At 40.7% G+C, this 25033-nt stretch overlaps 1 protein-coding gene across 1 annotated transcript in view; it reads left to right on the top strand.

Moving 5' to 3' along the window:
• Positions 1-21051, top strand: part of LOC113649964 (inactive phospholipase D5) — a 37153-nt gene extending 16102 nt beyond the window's left edge. Inside the window, exons 2-10 of the mRNA XM_027157944.2 lie at positions 4805-4941; positions 9688-9865; positions 13812-13920; positions 14044-14171; positions 14261-14458; positions 17190-17326; positions 17807-17975; positions 19344-19434; positions 20268-21051. Of these exons, the coding sequence (XP_027013745.1) occupies positions 4805-4941; positions 9688-9865; positions 13812-13920; positions 14044-14171; positions 14261-14458; positions 17190-17326; positions 17807-17975; positions 19344-19434; positions 20268-20521 (1401 nt within the window). The 3' untranslated portion in view covers positions 20522-21051. The remainder of the gene's footprint in view (positions 1-4804; positions 4942-9687; positions 9866-13811; positions 13921-14043; positions 14172-14260; positions 14459-17189; positions 17327-17806; positions 17976-19343; positions 19435-20267) is intronic.
• Positions 21052-25033: the final 3982 nt, after the last annotated feature.

A 25033-nucleotide genomic window follows, 5' to 3' on the forward strand; every position in this document is an offset into this window, starting at 1 on the left:
AACTCAGGTGTGTTTATAAACTCCACCATAAACTCAGGTGTGTTTATAAACTCCACATAAACTCAGGTGTGTTTATAAACTCCACATAAACTCAGGTGTGTTTATAAACTCCACATAAACTCAGGTGTGTTTATAAACTCCACATAAACTCAGGTGTGTTTATAAACTCCACATAAACTCAGGTGTGTTTATAAACTCCACATAAACTCAGGTGTGTTTAAAACTCCACCATAAACTCAGGTGTGTTTATAAACTCCACATAAACTCAGGTGTGTTTAAAACTCCACCATAAACTCAGGTGTGTTTATAAACTCCACATAAACTCAGGTGTGTTTATAAACTCCACATAAACTCAGGTGTGTTTATAAACTCCACATAAACTCAGGTGTGTTTATAAACTCCACATAAACTCAGGTGTGTTTATAAACTCCACCATAAACTCCGCATAAACTCCACCATAAACTCAGGTGTGTTTATAAACTCCACCATAAACTCCACATAAATTCCACCATAAACTCAGGTGTGTTGATAAACTCCACCATAAGCTCTTTGTCCTCGGGGCAAATCCATAAAACCGTCTAGTTAAGATGTGGGTAAATCGTCCACTTCAAAGACTCAGATCTGTGTTTTTTATTCTAGTCTTCAGATCAATGTTGAGCGCATGAGCAAGTAAAATATGTACATATATAATATTAATCACACGGCTTTTATTCTCACCAGTCTGTCGAACACACACACACACACACACACCACGTTAACAAATCATAACACACACACCACATTAACACACAACATAACACACACGGCATTAACACACACACACCACATTAACACACAACATAACACACACGGCATTAACACACACACCTCATTAACACACAACATTAACACACACCATAACACACACACACATACACACACACATTAACAAACCATAACACACACACACCCACACACACCCACACATTAACAAACCATAACACACACACACACACACATTAACAAACCATAACACACACACATACACACACACATCACATTAACAAAACATAACACACACACACACACACAATCACACACCATAACACACACACACACCACATTAACACACACACACACACACACACACACACACACACACACACACATTAACAAACCATAACACACACACACACACACCACATTAACAAAACATAACACACACACACACACACACACACACACACACAATCACACACCATAACACACATACCACATGAACACACACCATAACACACACACCACATTGATAAACCATAACACAGACACACACACATTAACAAACCATAACACACACACACACACACACACACACACACACCACATTCACAAACCATAACACACACACACACACACATACACACACAAACACACACACACACACACACACATTAAAAACCATAACACACACACACACACACACACACACACACACACACACACACACACACACACACACACACACACATTAACAAACCATAACACACACACACACACACTAACAAACCATAACACACACACACACACACACACACACCCCACCTATAGCAATGTAAAGGAAAAGCGCTCATGCCAGGAGGCAGATTGAGCAAAAACGGCTTAAAACAGCAGGTTTTTTATGACTAGATTCAGTCTGATGGTGACCATTTCATGTCTTTAGGAGAAAGTGCAGCTGATCTCTGTATAAAAGCTGATGATTCCTCTGTAACGTCACATCCTGAACTGTAACATCACAGTAATCCACCTTTTTTTAAAAGAATGATGTCATACTTTTTATCCGTTTAAAGTTAACCAGAACGTGTGGAAGTAAATTAACAGTTTCCATTTTTCTCGATTCATAAATTGTTAAAAATAGTGTTTACCTATGATAGATAGATAGATAGATAGATAGATAGATAGATAGATAGATAGATAGATAGATAGATAGATAGATAGATAGATAGATAGATAGATAGATAGATAGATAGATAGATAGAAACTAACAGACAAGCTAACTAACTGAATTTTAAAGATGCACGTTACATTTTGTGACCCGATTAGCTACAAACCCACGCTAGCATTGCTAGCAACTAGCTGGCTAGTTTAGTCGTATCATCCTGCCGTTTTTAATAAAGATGTAGAGATGAAGCTAAAGTCATTTCTTTGCTGCAATTTAATGGTTAAAAATTGACACGTTCAAGGAAACTGTCAAAAGTGACAAAAGAAATTTTCATTCTAAATCAGTTCGACGCCTGTAAAACGTGGCATTATATAAACGTCGGCTTTGTTTCGTTCGTGAGCGCGGCCTCTTAGCATCTGCCTCGTTTCTGTACGATTAGCTTTCTCCTCTAAACAAGACAGCTGTTGCGCAATACTCTGAAATCTGCAGTAATTACAGACACCAGGGGCCTTCACTTTTGTTTCTCTGAAGCATTATAACACCTACACTAATCTCCACACCAAGCTTCTTCAAAGCAAGATAATTCATTTAAATCGTGAAAGCTTCGTTCTCCCCTCAGGCACCATGTCAATTATTTTGTTCTATCGTGTGATTCACCGGCAGCGTGTTGTCGAGGCAGGCGTGAAGCGAGTCACGTATTAAATCCCGCGAACATCCGTGTGCTACAGCGAGCCGCTCTCGCACGGTAACGTGCTCTCGCTGGTTTATTTTTAGGAAGATTGAACCTCCTGTGAGTCAGACCTTCAGAGATGATCCTCGATCGCGCAGAAGGAGAGCCGAGGTCGAGAGCGGCGTGTGGCGGGTCGTGTAAAACGAGGTCAGGTCTCGACACCTGTGATTGATGAGCTCACATAAAACGTAAGGTTTGGGATCATTGGTCCTGCGGTGTGTGGATAAGTGATGAAATTTGTGTGCTCACTTCTAGCTAGAGCTGCAGGTTTATAGGCCATCTGGAAGCCCACGATGTGAAGAACCACAGCACAACACAGGGCATCTGTTTTGTGTCAGGTCGCATTACTGTAATGCGACGTGTAGTTCAACAGCCTCCTCGGGCTACACCGCTCCTTCTGGTGTAACGGCTCCTCTCTGTAGCAGAATATTTTGTTCCTAATCACGTGACTTGCCTGAAGCCTGAAGTTAAAGGACATTATCACGCTTCATTTTATGTCAATTTCATCAGCAGATAAATTGGAAGGATGTCATCTGTCAACTCGGCTCTGACTGTATTATCCAGTGAACGATGTTCAGCTGCGTCTCGTTTATTCCGGCTAAATCGGCTTAGGCACGTCTCGGCCCGTGTGTCATTCACTTCCAGACAGACAGACTGACAGACAGACAGACAGACAGACAGAGACAGACAGACAGACAGACAGACAGATTAACGTGTCCTGCCACTTCTGGCCTTAACAAGAACTGTTCCTGTGGTCTTCTTTTTCCTCACTATGTTCCTCACAGTGCACACTGACAGCTTATATCTCTGCCATAACTTTTTGTAGCCTTCCCTTAAACCATAATGTTGAACAATCTTTGTTTTCAGGTCATTTGAGAGTTGTTTTGAGGCCTCCATGTTGCCACTCTTCAGAGTAGAGTCAAAGAGAACAACAACTTGCATTGGACCACCTTAGATACCCTTTCTCATGATTAGATGCACCGGTTTATGAAGTTCAAGGCTTAATGAGCCACCAAACCGATTGTGTGTTCCAATGAATCAGTGCTAAGTAGTTACAGGTATTCAAATCAACAAAATGGCAAGGGTGCCCAAACTTACCCACCTGTCTAATTTAGTTTTGATGCATATTGTGCGTTTTCTGTTAATCCAATAAACCTCGTTTCCCTACTTTAACATTACTTTAGTGTCCTTCGGTTATTTGACAGATCAGAATGTAATTGCTGATCCAAACCCCCAAATATTTATAAATAATTATCATGGAAATTGTCAGGGGTGCCTAAACTTTTGCATACGACTGTAAATAGATAGATATACAGATGGACAGACAGGGGATAGGTAGGCAGACAGATAAACGGATGGACGGACAGGCTATAGATAGATAGATAGATAGATAGATAGATAGATAGATAGATAGATAGATAGATAGATAGATAGATAGATAGATAGATAGATAGATAGATAGATAGATAGATAGATAGATAGATAGATAGATAGATAGATAGATAGATAGATAGATAGATAGATAGATAGATAGATAGATAGATAGATAGATAGATAGATAGAGTAGAGTGAGATAGATAGATAGATAGATAGATAGATAGATAGATAGATAGATAGATAGATAGATAGACAGACAGACAGACAGACAGATAGATAGATAGATAGATAGATAGATAGATAGATAGATAGATAGATAGATAGATAGATAGATAGATAGATAGATAGATAGATAGATAGATAGATAGAGCGAGCCCACAGTAGAACTCATCACTAAACCCAGAGCTTTTCCGGGGTGCAGATGAAGACAGAGGAGTTTAGTGATGATGATGAAGATCTGTTCTTCTTCCTTTATTAAATCGAGTATAAAATCCACCATAGGAATGAAAGCAGAATGTTGTCTCTCAGCTCAGGCGTGATCAACACCAAACTTTATTTACTGCTTTCTTCACTTTTACTAACTGGCCGAATAATTAACGTACTTTATTTACTGTAGATTTCTGTTGTTATTTATTGTACATTTATTGACACAGAGCTCGAGTTTACATGATTTATTCCCCGGCTTCTCGTCGTCGGTGTGAAACAGAGCCTCACCCACAGAGCACCAAAATAACTCTGAATCAATGTGTGTGTTTTCTGGTTCTTTTCTTTTTTTTCAGTCTCAGCAGAAATGCATCGTGATCTTTGCTCTCGTGTGCTGCTTCGCCGTCCTGGTGGCGTTGATATTTTCAGCCGTGGACGTGCTGGGAGAAGACGAAGACATCCTCAACGGCGATAACTGCAGCGATATCTGCCAGTAAAGCTCTTTATCTTTAACTGCATTTCTATCATAGATTTCACACAAGATTTTGTTTTACTCTCTGATTGTTTTTAATTGTTTAGAATTTAAGAAAAAAAAACAAAAACTGCTTTTTAATCCTGATTGAAATTTTTTTTGCAGTTTACAGACATTTATTTTTGTGTTTATGGTTGGTTAGGGAACCGAAATATCACGAGGAATACAGTATATATATCTTGTATCGTAGAAAAGTATCGTGATATGATATTTTTTGTCATATCGCTCTACCCCTGACCCTCAGCAGCAGCTACAGTTGTGTGTAAATCAGGCTCGTATTTAAGGCTCGTTTTAATCGCTGTACATTTCTGTAAGTTTCGACTTCACGGTATTTTTATTATTTCTAAAATACAGATTTTATACATTCGATTCCTGCCTCCACCTTGTGTGTGGAGTTTGCATGTTCTCCCCGTGCCTCGGGGGTTTCCTCCGGGTACTCCGGTTTCCTCCCCCGATCCAAAGACATGCATGGTAGGTTGATTGGCATCTCTGGAAAATTGTCCGTAGTGTGTGAGTGTGTGTGAGTGAATGAGAGTGTGTGTGTGTCCTGTGATGGGTTGGCACTCCGTCCAGGGTGTATCCTGCCTCGATGCCCAATGACACCTGAGATAGGCACAGGCTCCCCGTGACCCGAGAAGTTCGGATAAGCGGTAGAAGATGAGTAAGTGAGTGAGATTTTATACAGTGTTTGTTTACCCCATGATTACTCCACATATGGATCATGGTTTCTGGTTAATGATCACGGTATCAGTCCGAACTCGTTTCCTGAACACCTCGACGTGAGATCGGTTATTAGCGTCTTTTAGCTAGCGTGACCTCCATCCTAATCACGCTCACCTCCACATCTCACAGCTCATGCGGCTTGTTACCCAGAACGTTTTCCGGACTCAGCCGTTTTCCTCGACTTCCCCCGAGCTCCCTGGCTTCCATTTCCTTCCTAATAAGTCTACAAAATGTCATTTGGAGCTCCAAATTGATTCGGCTCCGGTCCAAGCGGGGGTTGCTTGTTCTCGCTGGAGGTGGGAATTGTTTTCAGGAGCAAAATGCCGAGTACAAGAAATGTGAAAGAGCACTGATTGGAATCTAAAAGAAAGTGAAGAGTTATCAATGTTGGTTATGTTTTTTATGTAAGAACATGAGTCATGGTCATGAGAGTTGGCACGGAACACACACACATACATACACACAGGCCCAGGTTTACTTATTGATCCAAATATAGAGTCAGAATATGCTTGTGTGTGTGTTTGTGTGTGTGTGTGTGTGTGTGTGTGTGTGTGTGTGTGTGTGTGTGCGTGTGCGTGTGCGTGTGCGTGTGTGTGTGTGTGTGTGTGTGTGTGTGTGTGTGTGTGTGAGAGAGAGAAGGACAGGGGTTTTTGCATTTCTTTTTTAAGCAACACAAGCTGCTTCTTTTTCTTTTGTCTTTTTGTGTGTGTGGGTGTATATCTGTGTGTGGTAGTCTCTGTGTGTGTGTGTGTGTGTGTGTGTGTGTGTGTGTGTGTGTGTGTGTGTGTGTGTGTGTGTGTGTGTGTGTGTGTGTGTGTCTGTCTGTCTTCAGACAAAGAATATAAAAGGCTCTCAGGACCATACTGTGTTGTGCTTCGGGTTCTGGTGTGACATGTCTCAGGTCCAGGTTTGATGTCTCAGGTCCATGGTTTGATGTCTCTGAGGTCCATGGTGTGATGTGTATCAGGTCCATTGTGTAACGTATCTCAGGTCCATGGTGTGACGTGTCTCAGGTCCATGGTGTGACATGTCCTAGGTTCATGGTGTGACGTGTCTCTCGTCCATGGTGTGACGTGTCCCAGGTTCATGGTGTAATGTGTCTCAGGTCCATGGTGTGACTCATCCCAGGTCCATGGTGTGACGTATCCCAGGTTCATGGTGTAATGTGTCTCAGGTCCATGGTGTGACGTGTCCCAGGTTCATGGTGTAACGTGTCACTGGTCCATGGTGTGACGTGTCTCTGGTCCATTGTGTGATGTGTCCCAGGTCCATGGTGTGACGTGTCTCTGGTCCATTGTGTGATGTGTCCCAGGTCCATGGTGTGACGTGTCCCAGGTTCATGGTGTAACGTGTCTCTGGTCCATGGTGTTATGTGTCTCAGGTCCATGGTGTGACTCGTCTCAGGTCCATGGTGTGACGTGTCCCAGGTTCATGGTGTGACGTGTCTCAGTTCTAGGGTGTGATGCGTCTCAGGTCCATGGTGTGACGTGTCTCTGGTCCATGGTGTAATGTGTCTCAGGTCCATAGTGTGACTCGTCTCAGGTCCATGGTGTGACGTGTCCCAGGTTCATGGTGTGACGTGTCCCAGGTCCATGGTGTAACGTGTTTCAGGTCCATGGTGTGACGTATCCCAGGTTCATGGTGTAACGTGTCTTTGGACCATTGTGTGATGCATCTCAGGTTCATGGTGTAACGTGTCTCTAGTCCATGGTGTGACGTGTCTCTGGTCCATTGTGTGACATGTCTCTGGTCCATTGTGTGATGCATCTCAGGTTCATGGTGTAACGTGTCTCTAGTCCATGGTGTGACGTGTCTCTGGTCCATTGTGTGATGCGTTTCAGGTCCATGGTGTGAAGTGTCTCTAGTCCATGGTTTGACGTGTCCCAGGTTCATGGTGTAACATGTCTCAGGTCCAGGTGTGACGTGTCCCAGGTTCATGGTGTAACGTGTCTCTAGTCCATGGTGTGACGTGTCTCAGGTCCATGGTGTGATATACAGTGAATACTGGCATAGCAGTAAATCTAATCACGTGGGTTTGAATATCAGTGATGGAGGCTGATATCGATTCCCACCCTTTTAAAGGCATGGCGTGTAATGTAATATTAAATGTCTTGCTCGTCGGCTTAAAAGAAGACTCATAAGATTTATAGATGTAAGGCTTTTATCTGGAGAGATGATGAGGTGTGTGGATGGAAATCATACAGACCACAAGATGAGATTTTTGCTCATACATGCGTAATTGTATTCATTGCAGTTTGATGGCGTAATTAGTAACTAAATCTGATCTGGATTTAATTTAATGTTGGATTTAATGGAGCAGAAAAAAAACTCAGCCATTTCCCTTCAGCTGGAGCTCATTTAGTGTCTCAAACCCATCGGGGAGGTTTGCAGGGAAATTCCCACAACACAAACCAGGAAACAATGAGAAGGAGATGACTTTTATTTTGTTATTGATTTTTTTTTTTTTAATACTTTTTTTTTTTTTAAAGAACAGAGTTTGTTATAGCAACACAAAAAAAGCGACTCATGAGTTATTTTTGGGCGTCTCAAAATTGAACAATAGGGTTTTGAGCCTCCAAACAAACAAACAAACAAACAAACAAAATAAAAGTAAAAAAGATAGAAAAAAATAAATTAATAAAATCCTCATGGGGACACGGTGGCTTAGTGGTTAGCACGTTCGCCTCCCACCTCCAGGGTCGGGGGTTCGATTCCCGCCTCCGCCTTGTGTGTGTGGAGTTTGCATGTTCTCCCCGTGCCTCGGGGGTTTCCTCCGGGTACTCCGGTTTCCTCCCCCGGTCCAAAGACATGCATGGTAGGTTGATTGGCATCTCTGGGAAATTGTCCGTAGTGTGTGAGTGTGTGAGTGAATGAGAGTGTGTGTGTGCCCTGTGATGGGTTGGCACTCCGTTCAGGGTGTATCCTGCCTCGATGCCCGATGACGCCTGAGATAGGCACAGGCTCCCCGTGACTCGAGAAGTTCGGATAAGCGGTAGAAGATGACTGAATGAATGAATGAATATCCTTATAGATTTACAGACATCCAGAACATTTTTAGTTTCACTCCATCATCAGAAATAAAACATGAACCTTTAGGATGCTGTGCAAAGAACAATTTTATTTAAAGGTCAAAAACAGAAGAAATTATTTTCACCATTAAGGACCGCTTTGATTTATGAGATTCTGGAAACTTCCAAACCATCAGGGAGACCAGCGGCACAATGCATCCTGGGTAAATTGGAAAGAGCGCAATGCTCTCGAAAATCCCAAAGCAGCAATTAATCCCAGCTGCATGTTGCAGCTCAATACTAACTCTGTCTGTGCCTTATAGCTTTGACTCCAAATAAATTTTATATTACGGATGAAGCTCACGACCAATCGATGACAAGATGCCGCTTTCCGTCTGTCTTGGTCCCTTTTCCGTTTCTTGTATCCCTGACGATGCGCCGCTTCATCGGTGCGCCGAATCTCTCGGGCGAGGAGGCGAAGATCGATGGCTGCTTCCGTTCTGCTCGTGTCTGAGGAAATAAAGTGTAGATGAAGTTTACGCTTGTCTATTAAATCAGCTTTCTGATGCACTATGGGTTCCTGTGGTCTGAGAAGGCACATCTTCCTGTCTAACATAAACAACATCCTGAATCTAATCTACAAAATATAGGCACCAAATAACACACCGTCTGTCCGTTTTATACCTGAAACCTAAACCAGGTGACGTCCCTAGTTTTTGTTTTACACACAAAAATCCTTTGTCTTGTCTTTTTCTTTTTCATTTTAAACTAAAAAATGATCTGAATCTCTTTCCAAAGGTTCTTCGGTTGTTCCTCTATTAAAAACAATTCCAAAAATCCTTTTTTATGATGTTAAGCCCAACTGATTAGCCAATAAACCTCCTTTATTTTCTAACAACCACAGGTTCAGATATTTGGAGTTTGTTCCACATCATGTGTAAGACCTAGTTAAGGTTTTGGTGTCTCTTGTGTACAGGGTGGTGCTTGTGGAAAATATCCCAGAAGACATCTCTATTTCTCACGAGGGTACGACGTCCCTGACCGCGGGACTCCACGGCCTTCTGGACCTGGCTCAGAAATCGGTGGAGGTCGTGTCACCGTTGTGGGATCTGAACTCCACAGAGCAGGATGCTCGATTCCCTCAAGCCAAGCAGGTTGGTTTTACCTTCACATTTATCATTTCCATGTAACTAATTCTAGAAGAGGCTTAGTGGTTAGCACGTTCGCCTCACACCACCAGGGTTGGGGGTTCGATGCCCGCCTCCACCTTGTGTGTGTGGAGTTTGCATGTTCTCCCCGTGCCTCGGGGGTTTCCTCCGGGTACTCCGGTTTCCTCCCCCGGTCCAAAGACATGCATGGTAGGTTGATTGGCATGTCTGGAAAATTGTCTGTAGTGTGTGTGTGTGTGTGTGAATGAGAGTGTGTGTGTGTCCTGTGATGGGTTGGCACTCCGTCCAGGGTGTATCCTGCCTCTATGCCCGATGACGCCTGAGATAGGCACAGGCTCCCCGTGACCCGAGAAGTTCGGATAAGGGGGTAGAACATGAATGAATGAATGGATGAATTAATTAATTCATTCATTTTTATGCTAATATCGAGACCGTCATCATCTCGCTCATGGTCTTGGGTATGACATTGAATTTGGGAGAGCTGCAAAAACTAAGACTGTAAGAATGTAGTGTCCTGCAGTGCTAAATCCCACACAGCTGTTTTTAACATCTGGATGTCACTTTGTCAGCAAGCTATTAGCTTTATTACTGGTTCTAAAGGAAATTCAGTCTGGTTTAAAGAGGCAGGCTTCTGGTGCTCAGAAACGTTCACCTCTGAAAAACCTCTCCTGCTTACATGTGTGACATTAAAGGACCAGAACTTTCCCTGGGATTCTCCATGGCAAGCTGTTTATTTCATGCGTAATCGTGTCCCCCGACGCTGAGCTGAAACCCTGAGCTCATTAGAGAGGAGAGTCGTGGAGCTCTAATGGATCCCCCTCTAGCTGTTTTGGCAGGCTGCAAATTGCACTCAGAGCGGCTCGCGCAGATCTAATCGCTCGGGCCGGGACGCGGAAGCTTTCCTTGCAGCACCGCAGATCGGTTTCTGAACTGCGAGATTACGGCGAGGAACGATGCTGAGATCTGGCTCGAGAGAACGACGCCGATTTATCAGAAACCCACTCGCGTCATGTGATACATATTTAAAAAAAAAACTCCCTCGTTATTTTCAAAGCGTCGAACGTGACACGATTCTGGTGCTGAATTAAAATGACCTCATTCCTTTGTGTTTCCTCAGGAAGGATGAGTCACAGATGAAAGTAAAAAAGCCGAGCCGAGTTGATGTGAGGACTGTAAATGGATCTGCAGAAGCTTATCACTATGAAATGCTGTAGAAACTTTCTTTTATAATTCAGTTAAAGGTTTACTACATTACCGATGATGCCATTCTCCCTGATGATAGGGTTGGAGTTCATCTCTACGTTCTCAACAGAACGAGGCAGCGGCGTTCAGTGCTAATCGTTCGCCAGACGTGAACTTCATCGCGCTCGTCGTTTAAACTTTCCATCGTGTAACCCTGGAATTCTGGGATGTCGAGTCCGGTATTGGGCGTACAGACGGTTGTTGCGTCCTAAATCGCACACTTACACACTAGTCTACACCGGTGTGTGGTATAAATACAGCTTTGCTTACAGTACGTAGCACAAAATGGGTGGGGCTAGTAGGCATTGACAATGGATGATAAAAATTTAAAGATGGCTGACAAGATGGCTGATGGGGGAAGTCGTGGCCTAATGGTTAGAGAGTTTGACTCCTAACCCTAAGGTTGTGGGTTCGAGTTTCGGGCCGAGTCTCAATACCACGACTGAGGTGCCCTTGAGCAAGACACCGAAACACCCCCCACCACCACCCCCCAACGGTTCCCCGGGTGCCGCAGCATAAATGGCTGCCCACTGCTCCGGGTGTGTGTTCATGGTGTGTGTTCACGGTGTGTGTGTGTGTGTTCATGGTGTGTGTGTTCACAGTGTGTGTGTGTTCACTGCTGTGTGTGTGCACCTTGGATGGGTTAAATGCGGAGAATGAATTCCGCGTATGGGTCACCGTACTTAGCCGTATGTCACGTCACACTCCGGTAAATGAGTGTCGTTTGCAAATGTTTTTAAATTAGGTCACACACATTTGTGTGTTTTTTTTTGAGTAATATTTAATAATGTACTGTATTCACTGTACAGTGCAAAAGCTACTGTAGCGGCGTCACGTTGCGTCACATTACATGCGTTTGACGTCATTCGCCGTCCGCTTGGAAACGGCTTAGACTTCCTGCTAGTAAAAAACTGTTCAAGTTCCATTTAAGAAGGAAAACTAGCCTTCTATCGTTCATCCACCAGCCCGTAGTTATGTAGTGTGTAGTACATTCGGGACGCAGCTAGTTAAACCTGATCGTTAGCTGCTGACTCGTCACAGGAATCATTAGAATTATGAACTAACTAAGAAATTAGCCTCGTAATGACCAAATATGGCACAAGGTTTTCACCAGAAACAGACATTTCTTTTTCAGTCTGTGTTTTCCGAAATAAAGAGATAGAACTAGCGAAACCTCGACATTTCAGAGACCTTGCTACATCCTGAAGTGAGGGTTTAGGCTCTATGGAAGATGATAACAGATGTTTTTGTAATTCTTTACCTTCCTCTGGATCCCCAGTGCCTGGTTTTGCTCCAGTGTAAAACCTGGCCTTCTGTACTGTATATAAAGCTGTAAATTATAGAGTACACAGATTCAGCGTTTCCCTCAGGATCCTATACGGCTCTGTGCAGCTAAATTATTTAATATAAAAGGTAAGTGTAAAAGAACTGAAGGGAACAAACCGATAAAAGGGAATCTCTGGTTGTGACTCTGTTCAGTGTGGAGAGAGACAGTGTGGAGAGATACGGTGTGGAGAGATACCGTGTGGAGAGAGAGAGTGTGTAGAGAGAGAGAGTGTAGAGATACAGTGTGGAGAGAGAGAGAGAGTGTGTAGAGAGAGAGAGAGAGAGAGAGTGTAGAGATACAGTGTGGAGAGAGACAGTGTAGAGAGAGTGAGTATGTGGAGAGAGACAGTGTAGAGAGATTGTGGAGAGAGAGATTGTGGGGAGAGATACAATGTGGAGCGAGCGAGTGTGGAGAGAGAGACAGTATGGAGAGAGAGACAGTGTGGAGAGAGAGACAGTGTGGAGCGAGCGAGTGTGGAGAGATATAGTGTGAAGGGAGATACAGTGTGGAGAGACAGTATGGAGAAAAAGACAGCGTGGAGAGATACAGTGTAAAGATAGTGTGTGAAGAAAGACAATGTAAAGAGAGATTGTGGAGAGAGACAGTGTGAAGAGATACAGTATAGAGAGACACTGAAGAGATACAGTATGGAGAGAGACAGTATGAAGAGATGCAGCATGGAGAGAGACAGTGTGAAGAGATGCAATATGGAGAGAGACAGTGTGAAGAGATGCAGTATGGAGAGAGACAGTATGAAGTGATGCAGTATGGAGAGAGACAGTGTGAAGAGAGACAGTGTGAAGAGATGCAGTATGGAGAGAGACAGTATGAAGAGATGCAGTATGGAGAGAGACAGTGTGAAGAGATGCAGTATGGAGAGAGACAGTGTGAAGAGATGCAATATGGAGAGAGACAGTATGGAGAGAGACAGTGTGAAGAGATGCAGTATGGAGAGAGACAGTATGAAGAGATGCAGTATGGAGAGAGACAGTATGGAGAGAGACAGTGTGAAGAGATGCAGTATGGAGAGAGACAGTATGAAGTGATGCAGTATGGAGAGAGACAGTATGGAGAGAGACAGTGTGAAGAGATGCAGTATGGAGAGAGACAGTATGAAGAGATGCAGTATGGAGAGAGACAGTATGAAGAGATGCAGTATGGAGAGAGACCGTATGGAGAGAGACAGTGTGAAGAGATGCAGTATGGAGAGAGACAGTATGAAGAGATGCAGTATGGAGAGAGACAGTGTGAAGAGAGACAGTGTGAAGAGATACAGTATGGAGAGAGACAGTATGGTGAAAGCCAGCATGAGACCTGATGATTTTTTGACGTTTTTACAGGCTCTACTCCTCTCACCCACAGGGCCGACTGTTACTCCACCGCTTGATGGGTCTGAAAGCTCAGGGTGTTCAGCTGAAGGTAGCCAGCGGGATGCCGTCGTCTCCGGAGCTCGAGCTGCTCTCTCATTACGGTCAAAACAACAACAACAATCTGAATCAGACTCAAACCTGAAACGATCACACACACATGTAAATAAATAAATAAATAAATTCTAAGTGAAGTGTTATTAATGACGGTTTCTGGCGTACCGTAGGTGCGGACGTGCGTTATCTGAACATGACGGCCCTCATTAAAGGTGAGCTCCGTTCCTCTTTCTGGGTGGTGGACAGGAAGCACATGTACATCGGCAGCGCTGCTATGGACTGGAGATCCCTGTCTATGGTGAGACACATTACAAATCTGAAGAATCAAACTTCACCAGTGTTTTACTTATTAGTGCTCGAGATCTTTAACCCTTTACTGTGTGGCAGCTGAAGGAGCTCGGCGTCATCGTTTACCAGTGCAGATGTTTGGCCGTGGACCTGCACAGGATCTTCAACCTCTACTGGCAACTGGAGTACAAGGAGTTTGTTCCTTCGATATGGTCCAAGCGGCTGAGCGCCCTTTACAGCAAGGACGAACATTTTTCTTTTTACCTCAACGGCTCCCAGGCCAAAGCCTACGTTTCGGTGAGCACAAAAAAAAGAGGTTACTTACGATCAGGATTGTAACCAGAATGACTCAGTGTCCTTATAGCTAGTTACAGGCACAAGAGCTAGTACAAAAAACATAATCACTTTGCAAGCGAAATGCAAGCTGACTAATCTAGCTAGCTATCTAACTCACGCTAGTTAATGCTAGCTGATGAAAAACGGGCTCTACAATAACAAACTGTGTTGTATTGTGTACATTAAATATAGTTGTATAGCGGTTTGTCAGTTTGTTGTTTTGCGATTAGCTTGTTAGCATTAGCTTCTGTGTACTCGATGGTGGGCTGCTAAAGAAAGAACATTATTCATCTCTTTGTTTTTTTTTCTTTTCTTTTCTTCAAACATTAAGTTTTTCTTCAAGTTTACCTGAAACTGACATCGAGCTAGTGTTAGTAGCATAATGTATACACTGTAATTGACAAGTAGTTTACTCATAGACTTATAAACTCATGCTAACTACAGCAGTTTTTGCTCATTTTAACAACTTCAGAGTTGATTTTTTTAAAAGTCATTACGACAAAACAGACTTTCTAATCCTTGATAAATACATAAAAAAAACTTTAAGAAACCGTATTATATTTCAGTTATTTTCACATCCACTGCAGCAGGTTCAAGGGGGGCACGGTGGCTTAGTGGTTAGCACGTTTGCCTCACACCTCCAGGGTCGGGGGTTCGATTCCCGCCTCCTCCTTGTGTGTGTGGAGTTTGCATGTTCTCCCCGTGCCTCGGGGGTTTCCTCCGAGTACTCCGGTTTCCTCCCCCGGTCCAAAGACATGCATGGTAGGTTGATTGGCATCTCTGGAAAATTGTCTGTAGTGTGTGTGTGTGTGTGTGTGTGTGTGTGTGTGAATGTGAATGAGAGTGTGTGTGTGAATGAGAGTGTGTGTGTGTGTGCCCTGTGATGGGTTGGCACTCCGTCCAGGGTGTATCCTGCCTCGATGCCCGATGACGCCTGAGATAGGCACAGGCTCCCCGTGACCCGAGACGTTCGGATAAGCGGTAGAAAATGAATGAATGAACTGGATGAATGCAGCAGGTTCCATTTGTTAACTGCGAAACTTAGCATTTAAGTGACAAATTTTTAGGTCGATTACTGTATCATTTTATACCATGTTAACGGAGACTTTAATAGAAGAGCATTTGCTCTCACGCTCGGACTCGGTCGTAAATAAATCTCGCTCATCTGTGATCGATGGCTTCTTAAAAAATCCCAGAAAAAAGCTGATGATTTATTGTCCTGTCCTGTGGAGCTCACAGGCGGTAATCAGTCTCAGGTTCGCAGCCTGTGAGCAAGGACACTTCTGAAAGATATATTTGGACAACTTCTCCATCTTTTCCCAGAAAGTAGAGGATTGATGACTGACTCTAGCTTTTGAAGGTTAAAGGCTTTTGGGCATCATGTAGAAGAGTTTTTAGGGAGTTTTTAACATTTGCCACATTACATAAAGAAATGTTCCATTATTAATATCGTTCATAAATTCATTCGTTAATGAATAGAGATTTTCGATATAACTCCAAGTAAAAGCAGTCCTGTTTTAATGGTAACCATGGTGATGTTGACCGAACGAATACTGTTGTGCATCTGATCCCAGGTTTATATTCTTAAGTTTTGCGTTCGCACAAATGCAAGTCGCTGTACTATGAAGTCTTCAATAGACGTTTCTGTCCTACTACCGGTTGCCATAGTAACAATATGTATCAGCGGGTGACGCTGCTAACGTTCCAAATCGAGATTTTCTCAAAGTTAAATTAAAACATTCTGAAAATCCTCATGGGGACACGGTGGCTTAGTGGTTAGCACGTTCGCCTCACACCTCCAGGGTCGGGGTTCGATTCCCGCCTCCGCCTTGTGTGGGTGGAGTTTGCATGTTCTCCCCGTGCCTCGGGGGTTTCCTCCGTGTACTCCGGTTTCCTCCCCCGGTCCAAAGACATGCATGGTAGGTTGATTGGCATCTCTGGGAAATTGTCTGTAGTGTGTGAGTGTGTGTGTATGTGAGTGAATGAGAGTGGGTGTGCCCTGTGATGGGTTGGCACGCCATCTGGGGTGTATTCTGCCTTGATGCCCAATGACGCCTGAGGCTCCCCATGACCCGAGGTAGTTTGGATAAGCGGTAGAAAGTGAGTGAGTGAGTGTGAGTGAGTTAAATTCCACAATCCTTCCAATTTTAGTATATAGAAGTTGTTTAAAATACTTTTGTAATGTTTCAATTCAACAATACGAATGTTCTAAATTCTCAGAGCTTTAGGAAAGGTATCATTTATTTACAGTTTGTTGTGTATTGTAACACTGTTCAGCAGTTTAAAAAGAAAAGTCTAAAATTCTAAAGTAATTCTCAATTAAAGTAAACTCATTAAATTCTGCGGTTTGGAAGTTGTGTTACTGTTGCTAGAAATTTTGTGTTTTGAATCTTTTTAAAGCATCTGAACGTTTTCTATTCTAAAATTCTTAGAGTGTTTTGCTATAAACAAACAAACAAACAAATAAATAAATAAAGGTAGGATGTAAATGACCTGCCCTGTCTCCATAACATGATATGTTGCTATAATTTTACTGCAACAGGTGCTTGTCTGAACTAATGTGTTCACATAATTAAAAGGGGAAAAAATGAGTGCGAGAGAGAGAGAGAGAGAGAGAGAGAGAGAGAGAGAGAGAGAGAGAGAGAGACATATTGGAGACATATATTGTTGTAATATTGTTGTTGTGTGTCAGAGCTCCCCGAACATCTTCCGCCCTAAAGACCGTACCACGGACATCGAGGCAATTTTCCGCATCATTCAGGATGCCAAGCATTTCATCTATATATCCATGACGGATTACCTGCCTCTCCTGACCAGCGGCACACACAGGTGAGTGTAATATATGAGCTTCTGTCCTGTACCTGTCACCTGTACCTGTCACCTGTACCTGTCACCTGTACCTGTCACCTGTACCCGTCACCTGTACCCGTCACCTGTACCCGTCACCTGTACCCGTCACCTGTACCCGTCATCTGTACCCGTCACCTGTACCCGTCACCTGTACCCGTCACCTGTACCCGTCACCTGTACCTGTCACCTGTACCTGTCACCTGTACCTGTCACCTGTACCTGTCACCTGTACCTGTCACCTGTACCTGTCACCTGTACCTGTCATCTGTACCTGTCACCTGTACCCGTCACCTGTACCCGTCACCTGTACCCGTCACCTGTACCCGTCACCTGTACCTGTCACCTGTACCTGTCACCTGTACCTCTGAGGCGGTGAATGGTGCTCGGACACGTCTCTGGTTCAGTGTGTGTTTATTGTGTAGCTTCGGTTGTACTCAGGCTTGTCGTTTGTTATTACAGTAAATACTGGTCACGTATCGACGGCATGCTGCGTGAGGCTTTGATCCTGAAGCACATCAAAATGCGTCTGCTCATCAGCTGCCGAGAGCAAACGCACGCGCTCACCTTCAACTTCCTGTGGTCCTTACAGAGCCTCTGCGTCCAGACAAACAGCTGCTCCATGGAGGCGGTGAGTAGGCTGTCATATAATAATAATAATAGTACTACTACTACTAATAAACTAAAATTATATTAATAATAATAATAATAATAATAATAAGATGTGGGTCTTTATGTGATAGATCTATCAATAACTTGAGTGATGATAAAAAATGGTATATTTGTTTAAATGAAAACGTTTAGTTTTAATGAAAATAGTCTGACACCTAGTGGTGTTTAGCTGTAAGTGCAAGTAAAAAATTACACATATTTAAATGAAATATTCATGCCGTGTAAAACAGAATATTACAAAATGTGCGTTTTTGCATTCACTTGAGGAAAAAAATCTACTCTGTTTTTCTGAATTAACGACTTAATTATCTCAAAATTATGAGATAATTTCTTTTTGGAAAAACATTTTTTTCACTTTGTTTTTATGAATTAATGAGTTAATTATCTCAAAATTCTGAGAATAATTTTCATGAAAAAAATTTTTTTTTTATTATTACTGTTTTTCTGAATTAACCAGATCCCTTAAACTTGAAAGGCGGGACATGTTTAGTTCCATGCAATCCACCTAAAATAGAGCTCCTGGCAGGATTTTAACGGATTTCATTAATTCAGAAAAACAGAACAATGAAATTTTTTTTTATGAAAAATGATCTCATAATTCTGAGATAATTAACTCGTTAATTCAGAAAAACAGAGCAAAACTTTTTATTCATGAAAAATTCTCATAATTCTGAGATAATTAAGTCGCTAATCAGAAAAAAAGAGCAAAAAACTTTTTATTCATGAAAAATTCTCATAATTCTGAGATAATTAAGTCGCTAATTAGAAAAACAGAGCAGAAAACTTTTTATTCATTAAAAATTATCTCATAATTCTGAGATAATTAAGTTGTTAATTAGAAAAACAGAGCAAAAAATTTTTTATTCATGAAAAATTCTCATAATTCTGAGATAATTAACTCGTTAATTCAGAAAAACAGAGCAAAACTTTTTATTCATGAAAAATTCTCATAATTCTGAGATAATTAAGTCGCTAATTAGAAAAACAGAGCAAAAAACTTTTTATTCATTAAAAATTATCTCATAATTCTGAGATAATTAAGTCGTTAATTAGAAAAACAGAATAGATTTTTTTCCTCAAGTGAATGCAATACGCTTCCGTAGTTTTCAGCATTTTTTAAGAGTTATAAAATAGTATGAAGCTGTAATTCTCACAATGATTCTACTGTGAAATATTTAAAAGTGACTCAATAGATTTGAATGATTTCAATCCAAACTGGTTTATTTCTCACATGACTCTTTCTTTCTTTCCCTTCACACCACTATAACTTATAATTTCCTTCACATTTCATGGTCAGGTATCTTCACATGTGCTTGTTTCTGTGCAGAAGTTCTTCAGTCCTCGGGTGCGAGATGACGGGTCAGCTCAAGGAGTCCAGCATCACAGATACGTGGTGACTGATAACTCTGTGTATATAGGTGATCATCAACAAACCTTCTTTATAAAACATGCGCTTTATAATAAACAGGTGATAAGTCCATCAGAGGGACAAGAACTCTTGTCTAATAGTAAAACGAATTAACAAACAAACAATAAGTATAAAATTTCATTTTGGACTGCGGTTAAAACTTCTTGGAATTTTGGCATGTAGAAATTTTTTCCCCCAAATTCTATATTTCTGTATTTTGTTTCATTCCGTTTAGATGGTTTATGTTTTGTAACCGTTCCATTTTACAAGCACAGAAATTTCTGTATTTGAAAAGTTCCATGTTAAAATTCTTTCTTTAGGAATCTTTTTTGTCGGATGTTTTGTTATTGTAACACGACTGATGTTTTTAGCAAATGCTTTGTACTGTTTAAACCTTTAAAATGGAGAGATTTTAAGAATTTAGAACTTTTCATTGTGTAGAAAAATGTTCCAGGAAAACGAAATGTCTTAAAAATGTTTTAAATTCCTTTGCTGACGCAATATGTTTTATTTCAGGAATAATTATGGAGTGAATTCTGCTCTGTGAAACCTTTGTTTGTGTGTGTGTGTGTGTGTGTGTGTGTGTGTGTGTGTGTGTGTGTGTGTGTGTGTGTGTGTGTGTGTATTTGTGTGTGTGTTTGTGTGTGTGTGTGTTTGTGTGCGTGTGTGTGCGTATGTGTTTGTGTGTGCGTATGTGTGTTTGTGTGTGTGTGTGTGTTTGTGTGCGTGTGTGTTTGTGCATGTGTTTGTGTGTGTGCGTGCATGCGTGTGTGTGTGTGTGTGTGTGTGTGTGTGTGTGTGTGTGTGTGTGTGTGTGTGTGTGTGTGTATTTGCACTGAGTAGGGAACCTAGACTGGGTTGGGAATGAGTTTGTGTATAACGCAGGAGCAGGACTGGTGGTCAGTGAGCCGGGGAGAAGCTCCACACTGACGGAGCGTCTGAAGTCCGTGTTCGACAGAGACTGGCGTTCGGTTTACGCTAAACCTCTTCAGCCCAACAAGATTCCTACCTGCAGCTCGAGCACCGTCGCCGCCGATGTGTCTAAAGGTCACACAGGTCACATGGAGGACACGGGGAGTCCCAACGCCTCTCTGTAAGAGCCGACTGCTGTCAGCGGCACTGACAGACTGAATCGACTCGTCTCGTACCAAGTCCTCACTCGTGCCATCTCTGTTCAGTTCTCACTCATTTCTTATCTCTTCTTATCTGTTCTGTTTTTCATAACAGACCTCAGTGCTTATAATCAAACTTGAAACCTGCCTCGTTATGCTTTATATTTACCTTTAATTTGTCCCCTTCATGTAAACGACATGAAAACTCACTGTTTACTGCCTTTATATCAGAGAATAGACGTCAGGATGAGAAACGCTTTATACGTCTAAAGCGCTATACATCAACTTTATTATTTCTGTAGATAAAATAACAACAAAAAGAAAAGTCATTAGAGATCTGACAAATACAGATAGATAGATAGATAGATAGATAGATAGATAGATAGATAGATAGATAGATAGATAGATAGATAGATAGATAGAAATCAGTACTACTTAATTACTGAAGAATCATCTGTTTCGTTGTGATTATTTGCTTATTTGTTTTGTTTGCTTCCTTTCCAAATAATTTCATAAATAAAAGCAAGCAATCAACTATTTATTTATTTATTTGTTTATTTATTAAATTGTTTATCTATTCATTCGTTTGTTTGTTTTTTCGTTCATTTATTTAATTTTATTTATTGATCTTCTTTTGATCACTTATTTGATCATTTGTTTATTTAAGAGTTTGTTTATTTTCTTAAGTATGCATGCATTTATTTGTTTATTTATTTATGTTCGATATTCGTTCGTTTGCTTGTTTGTTTATTAAGCTTGTTTGTTTAGTCTCGGTATTGGAGGTCGCGTGCTTATTTGCATAGCCACGCCCCCTTCCCCAAGTCTTTAGTCCCTACATCACTGTACTGTATCTCACTCATCTGCTGTGTTTTGTAGTGAGCTGGATTTTTAACCACAGAGGTGTGAAAGACAAGACACTTCTCACTGAATGTAGAATGTAGCAGCCAGCAACTCTGTTTAAACTCAACATGACATTGTCCACGTTTTGCGGTGGGATTGTTGCTTTTATTTATTTTATTTCTTCAGCTTCTACGATGCACATTTCGATGTTAGAATCACAGTAAAGACAGTATATTTTTCTATTAGAAGACTTTCTCTAATATTCTCCATCACGACTTCTTTTACATCATTTTTTCATCATTTCTAAGGGGAAATTTTATAATTTTATATACACTAAGACTAAGTTTTGTGTTATTTAAACATGTGTCTAGAGCACAGACCAAAGCCTGGAGGCGAGTAATGTGATTTATGCGTCGCTCTTCATCTTCATCCTGAATGTATCTTATTTAAAGCATGACGTGAAATCTGCTGCTGTGGTATGTACGTTATGGGGGTGCCAAAACTTTCTGCTCACGCTGCTGTATCGTCTTGATCTTCCAGTTAATCTCGGGTGCCTCTGATCTGGGGGGAATCATCTCTGATTTGTTATTTTAGTTTATGCAACTTTTTAAACAGGTTTTAGTTTTAGAGTTTACATTTTAAAAATTGAATCGTAAAGAAGTGAAACAGCACAAAGCCAAGCAGAGGGTTACAACAACAACTCTCTGGACCTGCGGGCTGCCATGGCAACAGCATAGCGCCGTGACAAGAGGGATTTTTGTTTGCTTGTTTGTTTGTTTTATGTTTGTTTTTACAAAAAACTGTCTTTAAAGGATTTTGAATTTTTAAAATAACGATTTAGTTTTAAAAAATTGTAACATTTTTCAAAAAAATCCTTTCGAACTTTAGAATTTCGAACTTTAGAATATTTAAAAAAATGTATAACTTTTGTAAAACGTTAAAGATTCTAAAGTTTCAAAAATTGAACGTAGTAAAATATTGTAATCTTTTAAAAATGTTTTCTTTTTGTCACATTGTAACATTTAAAAAAAAATAGATTATAAACTTCTAAATTCCAAAATTGTCAGAACTTTTTTTTGTCGCATTTTACGACATTTTAAAATGTTCCGTGTTCTAAAATCTTACAGTTTTGTAAATTAAAAAAAAATGCTGTAGATTCCAAAAAAATTAAAAAGTCCTCAGGACTTCAGCATTTAGAACCTTTTGAAGTTCTAAGGTTTGCGATTCCTAAAAATTTCTAAAAACTTTTAAAATGTTACCATTTTGTAACACTGCAACATTGCGAAAGTTCAAAATTTCCAAAACTCTGGCGACTTGTTTAGGATTTTATCTTGTGTTTGGAATTTTGAAATTTTAAAGTTTGAAATCCATAAATTTTTGCAACTTTAGAATTAAAATAATCTAAAATCTAAAAAAGACTTTTATTCCCCTTTTGGTTAAAGATTCTAAAGTGCAAAATTCTATAATCTATTTAAATGTTTTTTTATTTTTATTTTTGTAACAATATAACATTTGTGAACAACTTCGATTTAGAGTTTTTGCTTATTTTCATAAAGCCATAAGAATTTCGAATAAATCTGAGAAGAATAAAACACTTTGCTGTTAGGAAACGAATCTGAGACCATTTAAACATTTTTTATTTATTAATCAGCAACACATTCTTAATTTTTATCTGTTTATAGCTACATGTGGGACGAGAAGCTAGTTCCTGTTCTTGCTTACGTTACAGCAGCTATAAACATCATTCCCTCGCTGTCTCTCTTTACTCTTTGTATTATTTGATGTTTGAATTTGATACGACATTAAGACACGATTTATCAGGTGTAAGTGAAGCCACAAACAAACTTAATCTCCTCTCCTCTAAAGATACTGAACGTTCCAGCTTTACCTCTGACTGTTACAAAGCGCTGACACTAGAGACTCCTTCCATAAATGTTACATAAAACGTCTCCACGTCGCAGACAAAACGTTTATGAACGTGGTTTTTAGGTAGTCTCTGTACGCTAGCTGTTGCTATAGAAACGGTTGCCTCCGATCTTAATACGACAATAAAATTTGGAAAATATAGCCATGGCCCTAAAATCCAGATCTATTTTTTTTCTATTAATTTCCAACATACTGCACTTTGTGTGTCTTTAAAAAAAAAATTTCTTGTTGTATATAATAATATCTCAAACAATCCCTTTAATTATTGCAAGACAAACATCGACACTGCTGCTCAGTTATCCTATTTATTAATAAATAAATATTTATTTATTAATTTGCACGAGAGCTTTTTTCTTTTTCTTTTGCATGCTCTGCTTTCTGAGCTGTATAGTCTCATGTACAGTGTCACATGTATTGTCTACAAGACAAACGACACTCTGGTCCTCTGTACCGTTCTGTAGAAACGGATAATCTTTACTTTACTTCCAAACGAACCGTACGAGGAAGAAGAAAAATCCTGTATACTTACAATCACTTTGTTAATGCTGACTTTTATTATTGAATGACTTGCATTTGTATTCCTAATAAAGAGAAATGCTGAAAACACACGTGTTAGTATTTCTGTTCTTGTGTAAAAGCAATGATTATGAGGTTCATTAGTGAATATGCATATAATGAAGGTGGGTTGTGTTCATTGTACAGAAGAAATATTCTATTCTATTGCACATTATTAATGAGCAAATATTAATTCTATCTGAGGGGGGCATGGTGGTTTAGTGGTTAGCACGTTCGCCTCACACCTCCAGGGTTGGGGGTTCGATTCCCGCCTCCACCTTGTGTGTGTGGAGTTTGCATGTTCTCCCCGTGCCTCGGGGGTTTCCTCCGGGTACTCCGGTTTCCTCCCCCGGTCCAAAGACATGCATGGTAGGTTGATTGGCATCTCTGGAAAATTGTCCGTAGTGTGTGTGTGTGTGAGTGAATGAGAGTGTGTGTGCCCTGTGATGGGTTGGCACTCCGTCCAGGGTGTATCCTGCCTCGATGCCCGATGACGCCTGAGATAGGCACAGACTCCCCGTGACCCGAGAAGTTCGGATAAGCGGTAGAAAATGAGTGAGAGAGAGTAATTCTATCTGTTTACATTCATTTTCACCTTCCCAGTGACCTCACTGACCCGTCCGGACCTCAAGGAATCTTCCCTCATTAATTAATTACATTTATTATATAAAATTGTATATGAAGTATTGCCTTATTACTTCAATATTTCGAAATCAATTTAAAATTAATTTATTCACACAAGTTAACGAATATTAATGAAGCATGGAGTTTATTGTTCATTTTACTTTCTTACGTTGATGATAAATTGTTACGTAAATATGACGTTTAAACAACTTTTTTTTAATGGAAATGGAAATAATTTTTTATTACAAAAATAAAATATGAAAATATGAAAATCATCGTGTTTATTAACAAGATTTAATATTAACAGCTTCTAAAACGGAAAATAAAATGTACAAATAAATGTAGGAAATAAAATGTGGAGTGTTTTACGAGTTTCTTTGTAATGATTTCTTTGATCTTTGTAATAAACACAATGTTTGTTTATTGTTTGCTTTTGTTTGTTTCTGTACTTTTTCCTCACGTGCTGTACGTGCCCACGTAGCGCCCTTGCGTGCGTCCTGCGTCAAAGCGTTACCATGGTTTCACGGCATTTGCTCTCTGGATCCAGGCGGT

Source organism: Tachysurus fulvidraco, chromosome 7 (genome assembly GCF_022655615.1).
Source record: "Tachysurus fulvidraco isolate hzauxx_2018 chromosome 7, HZAU_PFXX_2.0, whole genome shotgun sequence".
NCBI lineage: Eukaryota > Metazoa > Chordata > Actinopteri > Siluriformes > Bagridae > Tachysurus > Tachysurus fulvidraco.